The 12,457-nt window shown below is 38.0% G+C and overlaps 1 protein-coding gene across 4 annotated transcripts in view; it reads left to right on the top strand.

Moving 5' to 3' along the window:
* The window catches only part of adcy2a (adenylate cyclase 2a), a 99,346-nt gene that overhangs the window by 68,930 nt on the left and 17,959 nt on the right, over positions 1-12,457 (top strand). For all 4 annotated transcript variants that reach the window (XM_030072638.1, XM_030072636.1, XM_030072635.1 and 1 more), the window contains 11 exons: positions 3,774-3,932; positions 4,157-4,289; positions 4,908-5,084; positions 5,183-5,226; positions 5,419-5,499; positions 5,770-5,839; positions 6,073-6,170; positions 6,396-6,480; positions 9,256-9,393; positions 11,649-11,768; positions 12,019-12,203. In XM_030072638.1, the coding sequence (XP_029928498.1) occupies positions 3,774-3,932; positions 4,157-4,289; positions 4,908-5,084; positions 5,183-5,226; positions 5,419-5,499; positions 5,770-5,839; positions 6,073-6,170; positions 6,396-6,480; positions 9,256-9,393; positions 11,649-11,768; positions 12,019-12,203 (1,290 nt within the window). The remainder of the gene's footprint in view (positions 1-3,773; positions 3,933-4,156; positions 4,290-4,907; positions 5,085-5,182; positions 5,227-5,418; positions 5,500-5,769; positions 5,840-6,072; positions 6,171-6,395; positions 6,481-9,255; positions 9,394-11,648; positions 11,769-12,018; positions 12,204-12,457) is intronic.

The raw sequence follows: 12,457 nt of genomic DNA, 5'->3' as shown, positions 1-12,457 counted from the left end.
CCAAAACCTGCCTCTTTCAGCTCTCTGTTTAAGCTAATAGCTAATGTTTGTTTACAAGCTCAAGCGAGTGCAGGAGGGAGAGAGTGGACAGACCACAGGAGGAGCAAATACTGAGCTTTTTATTCTTTCAAAAAGTCTGTCAGGATATTAATGTCAGAAATAGTTCATATTTTACTGATATTTTGAGTTTGTCTCTAGATAGATATCTATTTTTTGCATTTTAAACTGCATTATTTTGTGGCATAGTTTCATTTCATTTTCTTATTTGATCTAAAAGGGACAGTGTACAGCTCAAACATATACTGTATGTGACTATTTGATGCCATATCTTGCTTTGTTTTTTGTTGACACTACAATACATTTTTTTGAAGAATAGTTTGATGTAGTTGGATTATTCAAGGTATTTCCTGTAGTTTTAGAGCTTATTTTGAGTTTCTAGTTCTTGTAAAGCTACTTTGATGGACTGTAGTGGAAATAGAACAGTGAGTAAAGAAATTAGGATTATTGCTTTTAATAGCATTATTTAAAACCTATGAACACTGGCCTAGCTTGTCTATTCAGAGAAGAGGTATCACTTCGGCTTATTTTTCAATCTATGTTATCACATGCATACTACTGCTCATTCATTGGTAGCTGAATTGTTAGGTCTGTTTGATAAGTAATTTACATTTTTAAAATAATAATAATAATTTAACATATTGTTAACATAAACATACACTAACACTAAATACCGAGTGTTTGAGCAACATATCTCCTCTGTGCTACAAAAGGTCCGTGGTAAAAAGTATTATTTTGTCAAAAAAGTTTTTATTTCTAATATCATTGTACACAAGTGTGACTGAAACAGTACATATATTAGCAAGTAATTTAGTCTTAAAATCTTGTTTTTGTAAAACAAGTGGAAAAAAAATACAACTTTTTTTTTTGGGGGGGGGGACATATTTGCGTCTGTTGAAGTCAGATCACCTGCCTAGAATCAAGAAAATGTCTCTTGATTACAGAAAATCATTGAAACAAGTTGACAGCATTTGGGAACAGGTCGGATTATCGCATCCTGTTGGCAGATTTTTGTCATTTGTTTTAAAGATGAATCTCAGATTGAATATGAGGCTAATTGACTTGTTAAGATGTGAGAAAATGATCATCTGTACTATGTCAACCTAAAAATGTTACAATCACAGCTATTTTTTAAAATCTAGTTTTAATTTAATTATTACACAGATTACATGGTTTATAAACAAATAAAAATGATTGAAGGTAGTAAACATGCTATATCTCACAATTAGACCACAGTCCCGTAAGGATAATCTGGCCACCCTGCAATCCCTCACTCACAGCCATTAAAAACATTAGGACTTGAATATTTATGGGCACAGACATGTTTTCACACAGATGCTGTATATTTGTATCAACACAAATGTAATCATGCATTCATGCATGCACAAGCACAGGGACACACATGCACACACATACGATCACACTGCCATTCACACAATCTTAAGGGATGGATATTTCCCATGTCTTAACTACTGATGATGGTAAATATATATACATACATACATATATATATATATAGATATATATATAGATAGATATCTATATCTATCTATCTATCTATCTATCTATATATATATATATATATATATACATACATATAGATAGATAGATATACATACACATACATACACACACACACACACACACACATATATATATATATATATATATATATATATATATATTTTTTTTTTTTTTAACTTTAATCCTGTAAAGGTTAAATCTGGGATCTGTTTCTGAGTGGGCAGGATAAAACTGATGACCCCTAACCATAATATGCGGTTACAGTAAAAGTCTCTGCCGTGATGTTTTGTCCCACTCATGTCACAGACATTTAATTTTTGGTGATTATTTACTATTCAGTACTTATTCTGGTGTTCTGTGTAGGGATATTTTCTGTGCTCAGTTATTTATTTAATTTTGTGTGTGTGTGTGTGTGTGAGAGAGAGAGAGAGAGTGTGTGTGTGTGTGATAGTGAAATATGGACAAATTTGCCATCTTGTTTTTGACTATGTTTTTGTTTAATATTGCAAAAACATGAAAATTTGATTGTCCAATTCATATGCAATAAAAAGTTAATCTTAAAAAAAACCCAAAAGAGGCTGTGTCCTTGCCTGGCACCAAGGTTAAAACAAATGAATAAGGCAAATTTTCACCAGCGTGCATCAAAAGTGTTTTCACACAGAGTTGTAGAGCCTAATATTAAAAAAGTGATTATTTCTTTTGTTTTGAAAATTGCTATTTCAGTGATTTATTTATTGATTTTTTTTTTTTTATTTATTTATTTTTTTAGAGTTAGATTATTTCATTAAAATTTAAAATGGAAAAAAGTAAAATAAGAATGCAGGATGTATGATAGGAATGTTCATTTTTTGCTCAGTGATGAATATTTATAACTGAAAGCAAAAGTAGTTTGGAAAAGAAATATTAGGTATTAGGTATTTAAAAACATATTTTAATCATTGTGAATTGTCTCTATGGAACTCTTATGCTTTTACACATGTACTCATCTCATAGTTCCTCTTATTCTTATTTCCACCCAGAAATCTTAAAATGCAGGGCAGACATATGAAGCACAAATATTTGTGGAGCATTTCCATTGTTTGACAAATTTAAATGTAAATTCTCAGTATCCAGTTATGTCACTTGTGGCCGTTCTGTTTATCGAAATTGTTCTATTTAAATTATTTAAAACCGGTGTGGTTAGTATGCAATGGTGCGTTTACATGCGCTGTAGATCGCAGTTGGTGCTTGTGTAGCCGTCATGCGGACCTTATTAGACGCTCATGGACTTGTGGACGAGGAAGTGTAATTCTGGTTTAAAAGTGTTTCTGATCCGAAGGATGGACAAAAAAAAAAAAAAAAAAGAACAGGTGTGTGAGCTTCAGTCTAGGCAGTTGGTCCTAATGTGTGATTTATGCCTCACTGGTTTGACTGTTTTTTCCAGGAATCTGCAACAAATGTCACCTCTTCCCATGACTAAATCTGTGTTTGTCAAATACAAAGACATTTATGTAAATGAGAGATTCAGTTTGGAGTCAGTGTGTATTCATTCCATTTTTTAAATTGTGGTTGTTTTATTTGTGGTTGCAAGACAGTATATCAACAAGAATGTCAACTCATAACTCAATGTTCTTTTGCCAAATAAAAGATTGTGAGTGACCTTTTTAATTATTATTATTTTTACTTTATTTATTTGTTTGTTTGTGACACACTGACATTCTGTGTTTCGTGATCACTATTGTCTTTGACTATGTTGCAGGACATAGTGAGAGTCAAAAACCATGACCTGCACCAAGATTTCCACCTCTTCGGTGCCGTGCCAAGCTCAGTCTTTTCATGGACAGAGTCTTTTTAATGTTTAGGTTTTCCAAGATATCTTGTCATCAAGTGATTCCAGATTACAGTCGGCATACAGTCATTTTGTATTGTTACAGTAGTCTAGGTTATGCTGATGTATGCATCAGATGTGCATTGGTAGCCACTATGAAAATATGTTACCCTGTGTCTATGTTAGCACTGCAGAATCTCCCCACTAACTCCTTTTAGGTGGATGAAGAGTGCATTTGCAGAGCAGCAAGCATGTAAAACATGGAATGTCTGTGATGGTGATATCTGTGTTGTATCATTTTGCTAATGATGTATTCACTAGATAGATAGGATGGGTAACGGTTGGGTGTTTTTTAACTTAAAGAAATGTTTTTGGTGCACCACAGGAAAGTCCGAGATGCGACAGGGGTGGACATCAACATGCGTGTTGGGGTGCATTCTGGGAATGTCCTGTGTGGAGTGATTGGTCTTCAGAAGTGGCAATATGATGTCTGGTCACATGATGTCACACTAGCCAATCATATGGAGGCAGGTGGTGTACCAGGGTGAGCACACTGGAGGATGAATGAAAATGTTTATTTTTCAAATTTCAACAGTCTCATTTCCATGAGGCATAGTTACAAAATTTTGATGTTTTTACAAGTATCTTTGTACCGGTAATACCTTTGCTGTTTTTCCGTTGTTATCTTCGCAATTTGAAGATTTGAAGGCTAAAGTCACATCCATGTCTATAGTAGAATAAAACCATGCATTGTTTGTCTATTGCCAGACGAGTGCATATCACCTCAGTAACACTGGAGCACCTAAACGGTGCCTATAAGGTGGAGGATGGCGATGGACAAGAGAGAGACCCCTACCTGAAGGAGCATGGAGTCATCACCTACCTGGTCATCAACCCAAAGGTAGCACATGCACGGGGTTAAACAGAATCAGATTTAAGTCCTTTCTAGGATGGGAGCTTCTGCAGGTAACATTTTTCCTTCATAATTTCGACAAATCACAATTATACACCGAGGGTCCAGTCCAAATAAGAAATCCAAATGAGAACACAAAGAAAAAACATCCAGGCCTCTGGGCTGCTCCTGGATGACGAGTCAAACAACCAGTCACTTCAAGGAAGTGTCGAGATCTCAGTCCAGTCACACATGCCTGGCACCGCTGCCATGTGTGTTCGCTTCCCCTCCCCTAAAAATCTCCGCCTAGCCTGCAGTACCTTAACTTAAGTATTTTAATTTAACTTACTATAGCTACGGCTTGCCAGTTCCTACCTCCTCACTTCACTGGCACCGGAGCCGCAGGCATGAGCGTGTACACGTGTCGTAGCGACTTGGGCGAGGTACCATGCTGTATTCAAGCTTTAATTGACTTCTCTGATGTCTTCCACCATGCATTATGCATAGCCTCCACATGTACAGAAAACATTTATTACACTATGCTGCAAGTGATTCATTCTGTGTTCAATAAAATAAAGATTTTTTTTTAAGTTCCCAATGTGTGTTTCACCCTCTGTATCCATCCAGGTGGACCGTCGGAGTCCACAGCATCACTACCGTCCCAGACACACACTGGACGGAGCAAAGATGAGGGCTTCAGTCAGAATGACACGCTACCTGGAGTCCTGGGGTGCTGCCAAGCCCTTTGCCAACCTGCATCACCGAGACAGCATGACTAATGAGAATGGAAAGATTAACACTGCTGTGAGTAATTTTCACTACACGTACATTGAGATTTTGATGATTTGGGCATGAAGCTGTGGCCTGTAATCCAGCTCTCTTCTTTCTGTCTTTGTGCCCAGGATGTGCCAATGGGGCAGTATCACTTCCAAAGGAGATCAGAGAGGTTAGCTACTCATTTTGCACTTCTCTAAAACAATTTCCTAAGGGAGGATTATCCCCATGCCTTGATACTACAGAGACAGATGACGTTTGTTTAATAAGACTAGACTTCAGCTAGAGGCCTTGATAAGTGTTACTAATAAAATGTGAAATCAAGAGATTTTGTGTCTCTTTGTCTTCCTGTTACCCATTAAAGAACAAAGTCTCAGAAGAAACGATTTGAGGAGGAACTTAACGAAAGGATGATCAGGACCTTTGATGGGATAAACTCACAAAAGTAAGGGTCGTTTCCAAAAATTTCATTTTGTTCATTTGACATTTGGGTGATTATAAAGTGAGGGAGATACAGAATGGTGTGGGACCTGTCGTAATGCCTGATAAGCTCTACAGTCTACTAAAATAGCAACTTCATTATGATGCAAGTGGGCAAAGTTAACACAGATTTTGAACAAATAAATCCAATGCATGTCCAGTAGAAGTGTCTCTATGTTTTTTTTTTTTTTTTGGTGTCTTCTTCTTCTTTCTGACAATGTCTCAATGCTTCCAGACAGTGGCTGAAGTCCGAGGACATTCAGAGAATATCCTTGTTCTTTCACAACAAATCCTTAGAGAAGGAGGTAAGAGACAGTACAGGTAAATTGATATTGGTATGTTGGAGTAGTTGTTTAAAGAGAACCACAGAACATATTGTTTACTGCCTGTCTTCTCGGCTACACCAGCTTGCCCGGACATCTGGCAAATCACAGGGAGAGCTGTTGTGTCTGTCGAAGGGTAGAGCAGCTTTTGTAGTGAGGATAATATCGGTTTTAAAGGTCTTTGTCGAAACCTGACCTTTTTTTCCTTGTTTTAGTACAGAGCAACAACCTTGCCGGCCTTCAAATATTACGTCACCTGCGCCTGTTTGATCTTTTTCTGCATCTTCATTGTGCAGATTCTGGTCCTGCCAAAGTATGTCTGCTCAATTTAATACTATGCTTCAAATGGCATCAATGTTACCTCCTCTAATTGTCTGCTTTAATTTTTAAGAAAACAAGTCTATTTATCCATATGTAATAGATGTCTCTAACAAACCCTTTAAATATACCAAGTTTGTGTCAGTGAAAGGTGAATTTTATGGCATGAAATTTTCATTAAAGCGGTGTTAATGACATATACTTCTGTCTCTCTTTTCAGGACAACAGTCTTGGGAATATCCTTTGGATTGGCTTTCCTTATTCTTTCCTTGATCCTCTTCATATGTTTCATTGGACACTTCTTGGTGAGTGTTGTTCTTCTTTAAATTAATCTACTATAGAAACCATGACTTCATTGTTATATTGTAATACAACATCATAATTTTACCTACTGTATGTTGATATGCAACCGAATGAAGGAAACCCAAAAGTTCTTTAGAAATTCTTGGAGCTGTAGATCTGGCATACTTAAAGTGATGCTTATCCTTCTTGGCACCACGGAGGTACAAAGGTACACTGATGTAATGTAAGAATTTTTGAAAATCTCTTCTTGACATCTTGAAAATGCAACCTTTAGTGTTAAATTTTCTCTTGAATCCTAATGCTAATATAAGAGCAGGCAGTCATGTCCCTAGAAATCACCATTGCAGGGATCATAAAGTTCACAGGGGCTTGAGTGTGTTCATAGTACCACTCACTTTAGTGATCCTTGCTGTGTGCTAAAAATGAATGAAATACCAAAACAGGGAAGTGAGAGAGAGAGCAAAAAAATAACTTCTGAGGTAAGCATCAAAGATAGCAGAAATCCCAACAAGCGACAGGCCACTACAACCCATTCTTTGGTCTTTAGTTTGCTGTAAGTGAGAATCCGCCCCTTGGCTCCAGACTGTGCTCTGCTCTGGATGTTGCCCAAGGCATAGAAACAAAACACAATACATAATAGCGCTAAAGTTTAGAAACCTTTTCAGCTTTCTTTGGCACTGCCGGATCTTTGCTTGAGCTCATTCTTTGTCTGCTTTTTGTGGAATTTGCAGACAGCTGTGAAAGCTCCAGCGAATAATTCAGACTCAGCCTGGAGTTTAATGGAAAGAAGACATTGAACTTTGGTGCATAAGAATATAAGTCAACATAACTCAGATAAAGTGTGTGTGTTTTCCTTGGTACAGTATCACACAAGAGGGTCTCTGTGTTTCAGGAGCATTCACATTTGGTTAGTCCTGGCTGGCAGGGAGGAAATTAAGGTTGCAGTGATACAGATTTCCTACATTTACACAGCATGTTGAAGAAAGAATGGCATTTAATGTAATCCACCGTGTGATTCATTTTTTGAATGGCAAATCTTGCAACTCTGTTGGACAATATATTGTGAGTGTTCCATGAGTAAAATTAAACTAGTGTCATATAGTCAGATCACTCAGATCAGGAACACATTTCTGATTTTTATCCTTATTTTGGTCTGTGTCTGATGCCATCATTGCAGTGTCAACATGGGAAGATATGATTCCAGTTTTGCTAAAAATAAGATCTGTTTTCTCCTCCTATACAAATTATAAGCAGCCTTTGAAAATCAGACAGCTAATCCAACCAGGCAGTTTGACTCCAAGTTGAATTTCCACCCTTGTGGCTCTCCGTCACAGGCATGCTTTACTATGCATGTTTTTTTTTTTTTTCCATTCTCAGTCACAAAATGAGGTATTGACCTACTTAGCATTTCTTTTGGAAACTTTGTCACTGTTTGGGAGGGAGTGCTGGTGGGTTCCTTAGAAAGGTCAGGCATGTTTATTTGATGAACCGCCTTACATATTCTGCTGGTTCTGTAACTGTGTAACTTGACTTCTACTCTGAATTAGCCCCAGGCGGCCTCTCTTGTTTGACTTTGATTAAAATTTCTCATTCAGTTGTTTCATTTGAGTTGTAAATGGCACTATTTCTGGTGTAGGTAAACCAGACCAGATCTGCTTTCCAGAAGCCTTGTTTTAAAATAAAGCAAAATAGTACATCCTTCTAACTCTGTTTTTCTGGTGATCCCTGTGGTAAATAGTACAGTCTGCCATATTTGGTTTAAAATATTGTAATGTAAATCTCCAAGCCATTCAAATGTCACATCCAATCAGCCTCAGTGATGCTCAGGGATTGCTCCAAGATGATCAAGCAAATGATTTAGGCTTTCACTTTCATTATCGAGCTATGAGACTCATTCAGCTGAAGGCAGGGTCGCACAGAGGAAAAACGATTGACTGTAAGTGGGCCAGCTAGCATTTGCTGAAACCTGGGACGATATGAATTGTATTACATTGTCTATCCATAATGAAGGAGTCAATGCATGTAAACATTTCAAAATGATGATGCCCGCGCTGCAAGACATATCAGTCACTTTGAAACAGCGTTTTTTTATGAGGAGCATGATTGCAAAGTGCAGCAATAGAGTGTGGGTCCTGTATACTGCCACCGCACTTCAAAGCACACCACATTTTCCCTCAGCAATATTGATCTGATTTCCTGAACTAGTGAAGCAAGAAGTGTAAGCTATTTAACAGCCCTGTAGTCTCGCCTTGATTCTAAAGGAAGTTAGAAAAAATATCAGTGCAGTCGAACTGAATGGTTTGCTGGGAGCAATGTATGATGGTTGCAAACATCACTTGTCACATAATGGAAGTTGTACTGGTCATTTTGGGACGCTGCTATTGTATATTTTGAAATGCATTGAAGCATGGGCCATTAAGTGAATTGGACCCCACTTGCTGTAATTGTACGCGTCTCACACTTGATGATTGGCACTGGCAAAGCCTTGAGAGGTTAATCAGTAATGGGTGCTTCACTGCACGAGTCAGTAACATGTTGTTTCATTTATCTCACCTCAGTTATCTCCACTCAACCAAGACGATGAACCTGTTTGTGTGTGTATGTGTGCTTGTGTATGTCTGGGTGTGTGTGTGTTTGGTTATTTGTCTTTTACTTGTGTACATGATTGTGTCTGTTCCTGTGTGGGCACAAGAGTATGTTTGCCTGTCTACAACCTTTCTTAAATCCGCTCGTCTGATTCTCGTCATGTGTTTCTTTGTTCGTGTGTATCCTCTCAGCACTGCAGTAAAAGCGCCTCCACTTCATGGATGTGGCTGCTGAGGTCATCGGGCATCATCGCCAACAAGCCGTGGCCCCGTATTACTCTCACCATGACAACCACAGCTGTAATACTCATTATGGCGGTCTTCAACATGGTAAGCTTTTGTGTTAAAGGGAGCGGTGCTGCTAATGAGGCTTGACTGAGAATGAGTATTGTGAGCTCCTTAAACAGCAGCTTCCTTTCTCTGTTATTGGAGTGCAATTAAATGATAAAGGAAATCAACAAACACTGGACTGCTGAATTTGTCAAATACTGAGGCAAAAAAGCAAAAAAAAATATATAGTTGACAGCAAAGTCACATGCTGCCAATACAGACAAATAAGCCAGCTAACCAGACCAGAGATCCAATAAAAACGTAATTATGTTGCAGTGCAAAATATTGTAGTAATAATGCTGCTTTGTCATTTGCTTTATTGTAAGTCATTAAAGACTGAAATCTGTACAACAACAAAAACATCTTGTGCTCATGTGCCTCTACAGCACCCGTGCAAGGACACACCAGCACGCCATAAGCATGGAGGTGACATAGAGGGAATACACAATATTGTATGGAGAGGCAGGTCTATAGGGCCCACATAGCCTTACAGGTTTTCCTTTGTGCATGCTCAATAACAAAGTCAGCAGAAGAACGACACAATTGAATTTGGGAGAGCAAAAGAATAAAATCCTCACCATAACGTAGAGTAAAGAAATCTCTTGGATAAATGGAGACAATGCACTAACACTGGAGAAGCTTTTTATTGTTGGAGAAAAGTTAGAGAAAGCATTTTGTATTGATGCAAATGCAGCATTCCTTTTATTCCACAGGTAAGTGGGCTTGCTAGCTAATCTAACTTTGTTGTTTTTGTTAGAATTTTTATTATTATTTTTTTTTTTTTGAGATAGAAATTCTTGTCAGTGATGTGATGGTTGAAGTATTTGGTTTGGTTGCTGTCAGTCAAATAAAGCTGCTTCACTGAGATCCAAATGTAAACCTCGAAACCTTGTAAATTATAAAGTATAGTCCAGTGAGTTATTGCAAAAGTAAAGTAAAACTACCCTCAAGAAGCAAATGAAACTGCAGTGCGTTTTGTGGTTTACTGGAGATTGTACAAAATTTAGCTGCTGCGAGTGTGAAATTAATAGGAACCATGGGACAAGCTGACATTTTTTAGATTTTGGACGCTGTTTTGCACAGATCAGGCGCTATGACCTTGTGTACCATCTAAATGGTAATTTCATCGAACACAAGTGGATTTCTCCATTCAGTAATTTCACGTCTAAATGGCAGCAAGCCGAGGTGTTCCCATGGCTGACCATCAGCTAAGTGGCTGACATGATTTTCATCGACCACAGAGTCACAAAAGAGGTTCAGAGGTAACGAGTGAAGTGATGATATTTGACTATTTGTGTTTCAGAATATTAATGTATTTGGTGTAAATTCAATTTCCAATCAGAATATGTTGATTAAATCCTGTGCAACTAGTGCCAGGCTCTTGCAAATTAGGGCTACACACAAATTAGGTACATCTGTTTTTTTTTTGGTTTTTGTTTTTTTTTTGCACAGACACACACAACAAATTTATTCATAAACTGCAGCTGGCTTGTCAGTGTTCAAATATAAATTTGTCTTATGTATTTTTCTTTTGCCAAGCATTTGCAGAATGCCAGTTTTTTCCTGTGCCAGAAAAAAAAAAGGAATGGAAAGATTGTAGTTCTCCATTATAAACATGCAGCTAAAAAGAATGAACATACAGCATTTAGTGATAAGGGTAATGAATAACATACCCATTGTTATTTTAGCCATTCACGTTCAGTTTTTTGTCTCTCCGACTGAGCTGATTTAGGTTTCCTCCTGTTGAGAGAAAAGGGAAAAAAAGGGCTTGTGTGCAGGTAGAACTGTAGCCAGAGGGTGTGTGTTGGGGATGGGCGATAAAGCACAATGTCAAGACCCCGATTTAGACGTTCACACAAATCGATTCCAGAGATTATAATCTTGTTTTGCGCACAACACAGGTCAGTTGCTCGGGGCAGATGAACCGAATTAACTTGGCTTTGCTCTCCGGGGCAGCCGTGGTCGTCTTATCCTCCAGGTTTGCTTTATAGGGCAGTTATTGAATAGTTGTCACTACTGGCCTATAATCAAAAAGGTTGTTTCCCCACTTCAGTTACAATGCAGACAAGGTTGTACTTTGACATAAGCTGAAGTGAAAGGCATGCAAACAGAGTGTATTTGCGATTCACATGTGCATTTTACAGTTTTGTCATTTGCTTTAGATTTAAATGAAAAGGTTCATTTTTCTGTGCCCCAAAAACAAGCCCTTTATCTCTGTTGACAGTGTGTTTTTCTCTGTTTATTGATTGCTGTAGTCCTTCTTGGAGGACAACGTGTCACCTCCGGTTCCTGTTTACAATTCAACTAATGAGTCGGTGTTTTACCCTAATGGACAACCAGTCACTTTCATCGACAAAAACAATTTCTACCTTCCTGTAAGTGGGGGTCTTGGACTTAGACGTAATGTGAAATTCATTATTGTGTTTGCTGCCAGCATCTAGTTAAAGATAAAGATAAAAAGTCTTCCTATGAATATATGTATATATTTTTTCTATCTAATATTGTTACTGTTTTTGGCACATCTGTGCACGTTACATAAAAAATAATTGCCTTTGACCATTTGTGTCCTTGGATTCCTCTCTCTCTCGCACTCTCTCTCTCTCTCTATCTATCTGTCAATCACAGTATTTCATTTACAGTTGTATCCTTGGCCTGATCTCTTGCTCGGTGTTCCTGAGGATAAACTACGAGCTGAAGATGATTATCATGCTGACAGCAGTGGTGGTTTACAACATCATTATTCTACAGACACACACTTCCTTGCTGGATGAATACAGCCGATTCCTGTACAAGACTGAAATCCTGGACAGGTGAGTGCACAGAGAGTCAAAAGGAAAGTAAGGAAAACAGGCAATGAGAGAAGGGAAACAGAAAAATCAAGGTGGGTGGACACACACAGAGAGAGGGATGGCATCAGGAGGAGTGGAAAGATAGAGGGTGGGAGGGATGTAGGAAGTGAGAGGGCAGTAGGAGGTAGACTCACACATAAGTGATTATCTGCTGTTATTCCTGCTTTATTCTAATCAGGGGAAAAACAGCAGAATATGGGACGGTGGAAGGGAAA

Source organism: Myripristis murdjan, chromosome 16, assembly GCF_902150065.1.
Source record: "Myripristis murdjan chromosome 16, fMyrMur1.1, whole genome shotgun sequence".
Taxonomy (NCBI): Eukaryota; Metazoa; Chordata; class Actinopteri; order Holocentriformes; family Holocentridae; genus Myripristis; species Myripristis murdjan.
The sequence above is the reverse complement of the archived record's forward strand: the minus strand, read 5'-3'. Positions and strand labels throughout refer to the sequence as shown.